This window comes from Ranitomeya imitator, chromosome 3 (assembly GCF_032444005.1).
Source record: "Ranitomeya imitator isolate aRanImi1 chromosome 3, aRanImi1.pri, whole genome shotgun sequence".
Classification (NCBI taxonomy): Eukaryota; Metazoa; Chordata; class Amphibia; order Anura; family Dendrobatidae; genus Ranitomeya; species Ranitomeya imitator.
Window position 1 is genome coordinate 209325781 of NC_091284.1, and position 12613 is coordinate 209338393.

Sequence of the window (12613 nt, forward strand, 5' to 3'; positions counted from 1 at the left end):
ATGAAAACACAGCGAAAAATGAATAATATATATCAAATAAAGTGCATGTGCAGAAAATAGAAAAAATGGGGGAGGAAGGACAAGCTTCCATAACGCACGTTGGGGTGTGGCATACACGGTGAATCTAATACGCCCAGGTGTTCTATTGTTTTTTGCCTATGCATCTGGCTTAATATTTCTTGTTCATTGACCATTTTATGCTGTAATTCTTCCCATATACAGTTTTATTTCCTTTATATGATATACAGTATATTTAGGAGTCTCTACGGCACCTGTGTTCTATCAGTTGTTTGCAAATATTTCTATCATCATTATGTGATCAGACAATATTCTCCTTCCTTCCTGCCTCCTCCTTTCCTCCCCCCATTTTTTTTTCTGCACATGCACATTATTTGATATACATTGTATAGATTTATTTATAATCAATTCATCATAATTTATGATTGGTTTTAAATGATATATCACAGTTGTTTTCCGTTGACACTTCGCACATGCACTTTATTTTGTGACATATATTTTTTATATAATATTTCTATCTAATTTTTTATATTTTTTTAATTAATCATTTTTTGCTGTGTTCATATATTCACACTTCTGGCACTTTTTGCCATTAAGAAATTATAATAATATGTTCTTTTTCTGTCACACTGACAGTACAAAATTGGTCCTCTTCTTTTTTTTCCTTTTTTTTTCGTTTGTTTCTTATCATTATGGGCAATATATCTATCTTTTTGTAGATATTACCTGGGGTATTTGATTTTAATATTGACTAATTTTTTATCATTTTTTGTAATAATTGTAATCTATATTATTATCATCAATTGCTATTTTTTGTCCGTGTCGGCACCTCTTATATTTGTAGTGTTACATTTTTACCTTCACTAATAAAGGTATTTTAGCCACAATTTCTTTTCCTACTATTTCTTGACCCTTGCTCGGTGTTCTCTTTTGGTTTTGCACTATTTCCGAATAGTCTGCCATTCCTTCTGATTCAGCAGATATATATATCACCTTTGTCTATTTAATTCACTTTACACCTTTAGTGATATACATCTATTACTGTGTCCAATATATACTCAACTTTTATTTTAGCTAGAATGGAGCAGCAGGTGGCCCACCTTGTGCCGCGCTCTGCTTTTTTTTGGCAGCCCCATAAAGAATGAATGGAGAAGTGGCTGATATCTGCCCTGCTGTACTATTTTTTAATGGGGATATAAATTCCCTGATCCAGCAATAAGTGGTGGTGGACCATTCACCGATCAGCTCGTTATCAACTCACCTTTGGATAGCTGATAGCTTGTTTTCATTGGATAATCTTTTCCACACTCCTACTCTTGAAAGAATTCTCGCTTTTTCAGCATTTTTTTCCACACCTGCCTTAAACTTTTGCACATTATTGTTTCTACATGTTTTCAAGTGTGTTTATTTGTGCGTATGACAACAAATCTACGCAAGTGTTCGAGTGACCTGAATAAATTATCTTGCTTTTTTTTCTCACCAGTTGAAATACATCCTTTGCCGGATACTTCCTGCTACCTCCTGCATAGTCCTGTGGGAGGTCTTCATCAGTGTCACTCTCACATGATGATCGGCATTGGGGTCCATGCAGTAAGTCATCTAAAAGCATATCTTCTGTCTCAGATTCTTGCCGAGTACTTTCAGAGTCTTGATGAGAGACTGTATAACTCTGGGAGCTGCGACTTACCCCAGATTTGGAGCCCTGAAATGTAAACAAAAAAAACACAAGTTGATTTCAATTAATCTCACCTGTTTAGCAATTTGCAAATTCATTTTCTAACATAATGCATCAAAACAAAAAATTGAATGTTACTGATTAGAATTTTCCTTAAAGAAAGCTACAACCATAGTGTCACTCTGTGACGGTCATCAGAAAGCCAGGGGCCTCAAACTGTTCCTGGTGCTGGGACCCTAACTATCCCTGTCTCGGGGGTACTCTTAAAGGTAGAGAGGCCTGAATCTCTGATCTTACTATGCTTCTGTAAAAACCCTGATCTGTCCCCTCCCTCACCCCTTCATGCATGGGACAGAAATGAAAGGTAAACCAGACACAAAGACAAAACAAACAAACATAACAACAACCAACAATAGGGAGGAGGATAGGGACAGGGAGGAATAAACTGAATGGGAAAAGGGAACAGGAGATAAACACACATACAACAGCAAACTACAGAACACCACAACTCCAAACTTCAGCTACTTAGCTTTAGCACACAGCATAGGATGACGAATCTCCGATAGCAACAACAAAATCCTATTCAGCACAGCATCTACTAAGAGCAAGGAAGCAGAGCTTTCACAGGCAGGATGGAGGGAGTCTGGCCAGGTTTTATAGGAAAAGTTAACAACCAGATCAGAAGCAGCTGAAATGGAGCTGCATATTTCTGACCAGCATAGAAAATGTCGTTAACATCTTAATTACCAAAGGAAATAAAATTCATTTAACATGGGATCCAAAAAGGCTAAATGGAAGATTTGTGATTCACAATATACAGTGATCTACCTTCAGATTTCCCAGGTTGGCGTGACACACTCGTTACACATAGCATACAAATATTTATTGCAGGAAATAGATTCAACTCTTCTTTAGAGGTGATCTAATTGATCCATGACAAATTGAATTCAAGTTGATTTTCCTGACATTCGCAGGTCCCCATGAATTCAAGCAGTTTGCCAAAATAAAAAAACACCTCTCTCTCATTTCAAAAGGTCGATCATCTCTATTGTTATATGTACTTGCTAACATCTTCTGGAATGTACAGGAGACTGTACGAAAAGGGAATATCATCCATGCTCAGACAGAAGTTGCAGAAGTTGACAATTTCTTCTGCTTCTGAGTCATCTTTATCTTAAGTCTCATTCACACGTACATGTTTAAACACATACATGAAAAAATGGTTCCGGTGTCATCAGTGTTTGGATCAGTGTACGGTCCGTGTGTCTGTTTTTACCATCTGTTTTTCAGTGTTTTTCATGGATGGATAAATACATTACAAAGCTTCTCCTATCCTTTGCCATGTTAAATACGGAAAGCATACGCATGGCAGGCAGGTGCCATTCGTGTGCTGTACGTGGTTTTCACCGACCATAGACTTGTATTGGCCCTTTTCATCCATGATGCTGGAAAAAAAATAGACATGTCTCCATGAGTTTTGCACAAACGGTGACTGAAAAAGTCATGTGAATAGCACTAAAGATTATAATTCATATGTGTACTATGTGTGAAAAACGGATGCAGCATGTACGTGCAACATGAATGTCTGAATGAGGCCTTATACTTATTATTATTATTCCATGGCGCTTTACATGTGAGGAGGGGTATACATAATAAAAACAAGTACAATAATCTTAAACAATACAAGTCATAACTGGTACAGGAGGAGTGAGGACCCTGCTCGCGAAGGCTCACAATCTACAAGGGATGGGTGAGAATACAGTAGGTAAGGATAGAGCTGGTCATGCAGCGGTTTGGTTGATCGGTGGTTACTGCAGGTTGTAGGCTTGTCGGAAGAGGTGGGTCTTAAGGTTCTTTTTGAAGGTTTCGATGGTAGGCGAGAGTCTGATGTGTTGTGGTAGAGCGTTCCAGAGTAGGGGTGATACGTGAGAGAAATCGATTGTGGGAAGAGGAGATAAGAGGGGAGTAGAGAAGGAGATCTTGTGAGGATCGGAGGTTGCGTGTAGGTAAGTACCGGGAGACGAGGTCACAGATGTATGGAGGAGACAGGTTGTGGATGGCTTTGTACGTCATGGTTAGGGGTTTGTAGTGGAGTCTCTGGGCAATAGGGAGCCAGTGAAGGGATTGACAGAGGGGAGAGGCTGGGGAATAGCGGGGGGACAGGTCGATTAGTCGGGCAGCAGAGTTTAGAATAGATTGGAGGGGTGTGAGAGTGTTAGAGGGGAGGCCACAGAGCAGGAGGTTGCAGAAGTCAAGGCGAGAGATGATGAGGGCATGGGCTAGGGTTTTTGCAGATTCGTGGTTGAGGAATGAACGGATTCGTGAAATATTTTTGAGTTGAAGTCGGCAGGAAGGGCAAAGGGCTTGGATATGTGGTTTGAAGGAGAGATCAGCATCAAGGATTACCCCGAGGCAGCGAGCTTGTGGGACTGGGGAGAGTGTGCAGCCATTTACTGTAACGGATAGGTTTGTTGGGGGGGGTCGCGTGAGATGGGGGAAAGATGATGAATTCTGTTTTGTCCATGTTAAGTTTCAGAAATCTAGCGGAGAAGAAGGATGAAATAGCGGACAGACACTGAGGGATTCTGGTTAGTAGGGTGGTGATATCTGGTCCAGAGATGTAGATCTGTGTGTCATCAGCATAGAGATGATACTGAAAGCCATGGGATTCTATGAGCTGTCCCAGGCCAAAAGTGTAAATGGAGAAGAGCAGGGGCCCTAGGACTGAACCTTGTGGGACTCCGACAGATAGGGGGCGAGCTGAGGAGGTGGTGTGTGAGTGGGAGACACTGAATGTCCGGTCTGTTAGGTATGATGAGATCCAGAATAGGGCCAAGTCTGTGATGCCAAGGGATGAGAGGGTCTGTAATAATAGGGAATGGTCCACTGTGTCAAAGGCAGCCGACAGGTCCAGGAGGAGGAGGACAGAGTAGTGTCGCTTTCTCTTGGTGGTTAATAGGTCATTGGTGACCTTAGGGCAGTTTCAGTGGAATGGTGTGACCTGAAGCCAGATTGTAAGCGGTCAAAGAGGGAGCAAGAAGAGAGATGGGAGGACAGTTCAAGGTAAACGTGTTGTTCCAGTAGTTTGGAGGCATAAGGGAGAAGTGATATAGGGCGATAGCTAGATACAGAGGATGGGTCAAGAGAGGGCTTTTTGAGGATAGGTGTGATGGAGGCATGTTTAAAGCTTGAGGGGAAAACACTATTTGTTAGTGATAGGTTGAAGAGATGGGTTAGGGTTGGGATGAAGACTGTGGTGAGGTTTGGGATGAGGTGGGATGGGAGTGGGTCAAGTGCACAGGTGGTGAGATGCGATCTTAAGAGTAGAGTGGAGAGTTGATCTTCTGTAATGGTGGAGAAGTTGGTTTTGGAGGTGGAATGCTGGGAAGTCGGGAGGAAGGGCTCTGGGGGTTGTTGACCAAAACTGTCTCTGATGCTATCAATCTTCTGCTTGAAAAATGAGGCAAAGTCTTCAGCGGAGATAAGTGGGGAGGGAGGAGGTGCTGGGGGACGGAGGAGAGAATTGAAGGTGTTGAATAACTGTTTAGGGTTGTGAGACAGAGAGGATATGAGAGATGAGAAGTAGGTTTGTTTAGTTGTGGCGAGTGTGGTCTTGAAAGTAGTGAGGGACTGTTTGAATATGATGAAGTGCTCGTTGGAGTGGGATCTTTTCCATCTGCGCTCAGCAGCCCTGGAAGCTCGCCTCAGTTCTTTGGTCAGGCTGGTGTGCCAGGGCAGTCTGTTGATTTTGCGAGCTTTGGTATGTGTAAGTGGGGCAGCAGATTCCAAAGCTACAGCTATTGTGGTGTTATATAGAGCGGCAGCGTCATCCGCATTGTGTATGGAACTTATGTCTGTGAGAGGGAGAAGGGATTCATAGAATGAATGTAGGTCAAGATGTTTAAGATTTCTGCGAGGGTGTGAAAGTTTGTGGGGTGGGGATTGTAGGCATGAAGTGGAGAGAGATGAGAATGTGAGAAGGTTGTGGTCAGAGAGTGGAAGAGGTGAGTTAGAGAGGTTAGATAGAGAGCAGAGGCGAGTGAAGATGAGGTCCAGTGTGTGACCATCTTTGTGAGTGGCTGCAGAAGACCATTGAGTGAGGCCGAAGGAGGAAGTGAGAGTTAGAAGTTTAGTGGCAGCTGAGAGGGAAGTGTCAATGGGGATGTTGAAGTCACCCATGATGATAGTGGGGATGTCCGCATAAAGGAAATGAAATAGCCAGGTGGTAAAGCGGTCAAAGAAGGTGGTGGCTGGCCCTGGGGGGCGGTAAATGACAGCCAGTTGGAGGTTGGAGGGGGAGTAGATGTGCACAGAGTGCACCTCAAAGGAAGGGAGGGTAACAGAGGGTGGAAGTGGGATTGGGGTGAAGGAGCAGTTATCTGACAGGAGAAAACTAACTCCTCCGCCATGTTTGCTGCTGTGAGAAAGGTGGAAGCCACCGTAAGAGAGTGCAGCAGAGGAGGCTGTGTCAGAAGGGTTGAGCCAGGTTTCGGTGATGGCGAGGAAGGAAAGTTTGGTAGTAACAAAAAGATCATGGATGTAGGAAAGCTTGTTGCAGACAGAGCGAGCGTTCCACAGAGCTCCTGTTAGTGGGACTGGGGAAGTGGGGGCTTGGCAAATGGGAATAAGGTTAAAGAGGTTACGGAAGTTTGTGATAGAGCGTGGATGGGAGGTAGAAATGACTGTGGGAATATGGTGAGGAGGACCAGGATTTGGAGAGATATTACCAGCAGTCAGAAGGAGCAGAGAAAGTGTTAGCAGGTGGGAGCAGGAGAGGGCATGAGGGGGCTGCCTGTGCTTTGAGACAGAGGATTGTATGTTGAGGAACAGTTCTGAGGAGGAGGTGAGGTGGAAGGGGAGGATTGAAGAGGAGATGAACAGTTCCTTACTTGGTGTGGGGATTAGGGGAGTTTGCAGAAAGTGAAGGATTATAGGGGTGAAAGTGAAAATAAACTGAAACATTGTTTATAGTGACTGGCCAGTTACCTTCAGTTCCCCTCAGGTTCAATTCAGGTTTTAATTCTAATGAAATTAAACATTATAAATTATACTTATATAAATTATACTTGCCTTGTTCTGTTCCCAAGGATCTTTTTACTTCCTGAATGGTGCTCAGATGAGGGCTGAGTGTGAAGTAAGTATTTGCAGGTGTGATCTGCATCTTAATAATTTCTTCCTGGCTCGAAGGCGTGCGGTGCCTGGAAGAAAACCCTGCCTCCTGTCTTCATTATGATACTACCCCCACCAGTGCGCATCAGTTCTGGCATCAGAATCCAGCGCCTGCGGTCTGCACTTCCTGAGAAATACTGTACATTCGTCATCCTCCCTTCTATGTGCACTGCATTCAGGGATCTTCTGAGCAGGTGCCGGCGAATCCCTGACCTCTGGTGTGAGTGTCGATAAGGTGTTCTACCCAATTCCTCCCTGCACAGTCATCACTAGGAACCATGTGTACATAGCGATGACTATCTGGGCGCACGTTGGAGGTTACTGGAGACAAAGTTGTTGATGCCTGTGCAAAAGATCCCTGAATGCAGTGCCAATAGAATGGAGGAAAAGCTACGTACTGTGGAGGGAGTGCAGGGAGCAGGTGCGGGATTCCGGCACCAGAACTGATGTGCATGGGAAGGGGGGTAGTATAATAATGAAGACCGGAAGCAGGGATTTCTTCCACGTAGCCTGGAAGAAATCATTAGCATAAGGAAAGAATATAAGATTTCTTGACAAGACCTTTAAGATGAGGCATACAGGTTTCTATCACCTGTATGCCCATATTAATAGGTCATACATGTCCCGGGGGGGTGACAGATTCTTTTTAAATAGGAGACTTTTCTGGGCTTTGTACTTCTTTCACGGTATTGCATTTATTTAGTAGGTGACGTATGGAATATATAGTATAATATTTATTAACATAGTAACATAGTAACATAGTTAGTAAGGCCGAAAAAAGACATTTGTCCATCCAGTTCAGCCTATATTCCATCATAATAAATCCCCAGATCTACGTCCTTCTACAGAACCTAATTGTATGATACAATATTGTATTAAAATGTAATGTATTGTATTAAAAAGGTTCACATTTATTTAGAAGGTTTACTTTGAGGGTCTTTATTTCTGGTATTTCTGTGGTATATATTTTTTTGTGGGTCGGCTTTGTGCTTGAGCTACATTCTTTCACATGGGCTCTCTATCACAAAGGATGATTCTTTCATGTGAGAGAATCGGATCGATTATGCTAATAACACTCCCTGATATAATCTCTCCATAGAAGAATTAGGAGGCCACATTGGATTGTTGGCCGATCCTGTAGATATCAGTGTGTTTGGCCAACTTTACTCTAATTTTATGGGAGCCTTTACTGTTTGTTGGAAAAAGCCACAGTTTTCATTTTAATAAGTCAAAGTTTGATTTTAAAAAAATGAATAATTGTACCTGACTGAAGACAGATTCTTCCTCAGAGTCCACCGAGCTATCAGATTCCTGGACATGTAGTTTTCTATTTAACACTTTAGGTTTTTCCTGAAGGAAATGAAAGGTCCTGATCATTAAAGGTCAGTGGCGGCCATTGGCTACCATCACAATATGTCAACGGCACAAGTGATCAGATAGGCAAAGCCAATCAACATGTAAACAAGAAAAACAGACTTTTATTGAGCAATACGATATTAAATATAGACTTATAGATTATTGAGTAAGCGCTAAACAAAGAAAAACAAAACCAAGAAAACCTCAATCTAGATATTACAAAGATCCATGTTACAAACATTTTTTGAATCTTTATTATTAATAAATTTGATTAGCTGCCAAATCCATTAGAATTATGCCCATGCATGTTAGACCAAACTACATTGTATGAGCTAGACAATAGTTTTAACTTTAACTTATATGTCTACAAATAGCATAAGCACTAATGCTATGTTTCTTACATTGCGGTTTTAATGTAGTAACAGTGTAAAAAAATAGATGTACAATAGCAATAGGTCAAGGAGTTCTAGGGACAGGTTAATAGGGTCTCCTAAGTCCACAACAGCCTTAGAAGCTTATAGGGAATAGAAATAAACTGATACATTTCATAAGTGGAGTCATAATTATAAAAAGATGGGAGGTTGGTGGTAAGAAAAGGGAGAAATGAGCCCGTGCTCAAACAAAGGCGAATCCTAGAAATAAACGAGCCCGTGCTCAAACAAAGGCGAATCCTAGAAATAAACTAAGTTTTTATTATATTACCCAAATTGCTTGCTTTAAAGAGACTTGTTCACCAGATATTTGCTAGTCCAGCAACATTATGTAAATTCAGAGACCCTGATTCCAGCAATGTATCACTTACCGGGCTTTGTGTTGTATTTTTTTCATAAACTCATTGTATTATCTGCTGCAGATCTACCAGTCCTCTGAATGCTAAGCTCTGCTTAACCCCTCCCACTCCATTGATTGGTAGATTTCTGTGTACACTGTGCATAGGCCGAAAGCTGCCAGTGCTGTGGTGGGGGTTATATAGAGGCCATGAATATGGAGGACTACATGGCAGCCGGTTTCCTAGTTCTCTAGTAATATTCTCTTGCTGATATTTCAAAACTACAGCAAAAAAAGCTAATAAGCAACACATCAGCGGAATCAGAATCTTTGCCGCTACAATATGATGCTCTCAATAGTTAGTAAAAGCAAATATAAAGGGTTATTTCCAACTCTAACATTTAAAGCACATTCACCTGATATGCCATAAATGTCTGTCAGATGTGCATCCTACTTCTGAAATGTACGTCTACATATAGAAAAGGGGTGCCTTCAGCTCGGTTACGTCTGACAGCCACATTACACGAGTACATCTCTCTTCAGTCACTTCTATGGAAGTTACGGATACAGCTAAAAAGACGAGTAGAGCGGGTGGGGGGGGGGCAGTCCTTTAGAGACCACACAAAAAAGTATTTTATATACAGTATATAATGTGTAAATAATAATAACAATAATATAGTAGTAAATATTCTTGAACCTGTGCTTTATAGTACGCTTTCTCCTTAAATACAACACAAGTAGCCTAATATATGTGTATATGCTTGAAAGATCATATTCGCTTATCATAAAAAATGGATCAAATATCACAATAGTCCAGAAAGTATCTTGCTCATTACAATATTTGTTTGCATAGTAATTATAGTGTCATCATTATTTAAGGAGAATCATAAATTACTTGCATATTTCAATTTCCTAAGGGAGGAAACATTAATTTTTCATGGCGTACCTATTTGGTTCATCAGTTACTTAAAAGGTGATTGAACCTTCCTCACCAAGTAGATTACACATGGAAGATACTTTCTCAGTGCACGCTCCATTTGACTGAATACTTAATGGAGGCACATAGTTAATATTCATTGTAATTTTGAAGAAGTAGTGATAGTATCAGTTTTACATTTCAGAGTGCGCTCCTGCATCTTAAAGTTCATTTTTTGCATTTCCTTGGATTCCGTATGGCAACATAGAATTTTCCTCATATAACGTATTTTACAATTTGACACTCCTGGCAGAAGCCATGAACATCTATCTATATACCGTAATCGTCTAAGGTTTACTTCCGTCTGTTTGTCTGTCTGTCACGGAAATCCCGCGTCGCTGATTGGTCGCGGCCGGCCGGGACCAATCAGCGACCGGTTTAGGCTATGTGCACACGATGCGGATTTTGCTGAGGATTTTGCAGCGTTTCCGCAGCTGTGGGTTCGCAGCGGTTTCCCATGTGTTTAGAGTACAATGTAAACCTATGGGAAACGCAATCCGCAATGCACATGCTTCGGAAAAGCTGCGCGGAAATGCAGCGGTTTATATTCCGCAGCATGTCAATTCTTTGTGTGGAATCCGCAGCGGTTTTACGCCTGCTCCATAATAGAAAACCGCAGGTGTAAAACCACAGTGGAATCCGCACAAAGTCCGCAATAAATCGGCAGGAAAAGCACGCAGTTTTTGCCCTGCGGATTTATCAAATCTGCGGCGGAAAAATCAGCAGAGGATCATTCTACGTGTGCACATACCCTAAGTCCGGCGGCAAATTGGCCCCTTCCTATTCTCCTCCAGTCAGTGCCCCCTCCCTATTCCCCTCCAGTCAGTGCCAGTGTGTTACCCCATCCCGGACCAACTTTTCACTATTGATGCTGACTATGCAGTATCAATAGTAAAAAGATATAATGTTAAAGATAATAAAAAATATAAAAAATCATGCTATTCTCACCTTCCGTCGCCTCCGCAGCTTTCCTGCTCCTCGCGATGCTCTCAGCAGCTTCCGTTCCCAGTGATGCATTGCGAAATTACCCAGATGACTTAGCGGTCTTGCAAGACCGCTACATCATCACAGGTAATGGCGCGGGATGACATAGCCAGCATCAATAGTAAAAAGTTGGTCCGGGATGGGGCGACACACTGGCGCTGACTGGAGGTGAGTAGGGAGGGGGCACTGACTGGAGGAGAGTATGGAGGGGCCAATTCGCGACCGGACTAAGCCTGTCGCTGATTGGTTCCAGCCGGCTGCGACCAATCAGTGATACAGGATTTCCGTGACAGACAGACAAACAGAAGGAAGTGGACCTTAGACGATTATATAGATAGATATGTATGTGGATTTATAACTGATGCAACTGACCGTGCTGTGTCCATTATCCAACTGGTCCCAGTTCACGGTCTCTTCTCCTTGATTGATTTATTATGCACTTGTCACTTTAATAGACTAATATGCAATTCTTTAAATTTGTCCTTATGATCCCTGTAGATACTTACCTATGGATATGTTTTTCTTTATATATTATTATCTACCTGTCATACTATGCCCTGATCTTAGTTTCTATCTAAATAATGCTTTTCCAAGACTGAACTGGCTTCTTTAGATTGTTTGGGGCAACGTCTGACCAGGATTTTTTATTTTTAAGGCTCATTAATGGTTTTTGCCTTGTGGTGAACCCTCTTTATTTGTTCTCATGAAGTTTTCTTTTTATGGTAGACTTAGACAATAAAACTTCTGTAGAATGTTCTTCACTAGGGAAGATATTGTGAAGGAGTTTTTCTTCACCATGGAAAGGATTCTGCGATAATCCACCATTGGAATGCAAGGCTTTTTTGAGTTTTTCAAGCAGAATATACCAAACTGATAACTTGGCCACTCCTAATATTTCTGCTAGCTCTCTGATGGATTTCTTTTTTTTTTCAGCCTAAAGATGGTCTGCTTTGATTCCATTGAGAGCTTCTTTGACCACATGTTGTGGGTTCACAGCAACAGATTCCAAATGCAAATGTCACACATAGAATTAGCTCCAAACCTTTTACCTGCTCAATTGATGATGGAGAAAGGAGGGAATAGCCCACTCAGCCCATTGAAAGCTTTTTAGATTGCCCAATTACCGTTGGTCCCTTTAAAAGGAGGCAGCTACATATTAAAGAGCTGTGATTCTCAAACCCTTACTGCCATAAGGATATGAATACCCTCAAATTAAAGCTGATAGTCTGCACTTTAAGCTCATATTGATTATATAACGATATCTTGAATATGTTTTGGTAAACAGCTTAAATGCCAAAACTTGTATCACAGTCCAAATAATTGTGGACTTATGCGCAGATGCTCTATATTGTGTTTATATAATGAATATACAGTGGGGCAAAAAAGTATTTAGTCAGTCAGCAATAGTGCAAGTTCCACCACTTAAAAAGATGAGAGGCGTCTGTAATTTACATCATAGGTAGACCTCAACTATGGGAGACAAACTGAGAAAAAAAAATCCAGAAAATCACATTGTCTGTTTTTTTTATCATTTTATTTGCATATTATGGTGGAAAATAAGTATTTGGTCAGAAACAAACAATCAAGATTTCTGGCTCTCACAGACCTGTAACTTCTTCTTTAAGAGTCTCCTCTTTCCTCCACTCATTACCTGTAGTAATGGCACC

At 41.5% G+C, this 12613-nt stretch overlaps 1 protein-coding gene across 7 annotated transcripts in view; it reads right to left on the bottom strand.

Moving 5' to 3' along the window:
* The window catches only part of PHTF1 (putative homeodomain transcription factor 1), a 322067-nt gene that overhangs the window by 92061 nt on the left and 217393 nt on the right, over nt 1-12613 (bottom strand). For all 7 annotated transcript variants that reach the window (XM_069761762.1, XM_069761764.1, XM_069761758.1 and 4 more), the window contains 2 exons: nt 8126-8212; nt 1499-1720 (listed from right to left, as the gene is read on the bottom strand). In XM_069761762.1, the coding sequence (XP_069617863.1) occupies nt 1499-1720; nt 8126-8212 (309 nt within the window). The remainder of the gene's footprint in view (nt 1-1498; nt 1721-8125; nt 8213-12613) is intronic.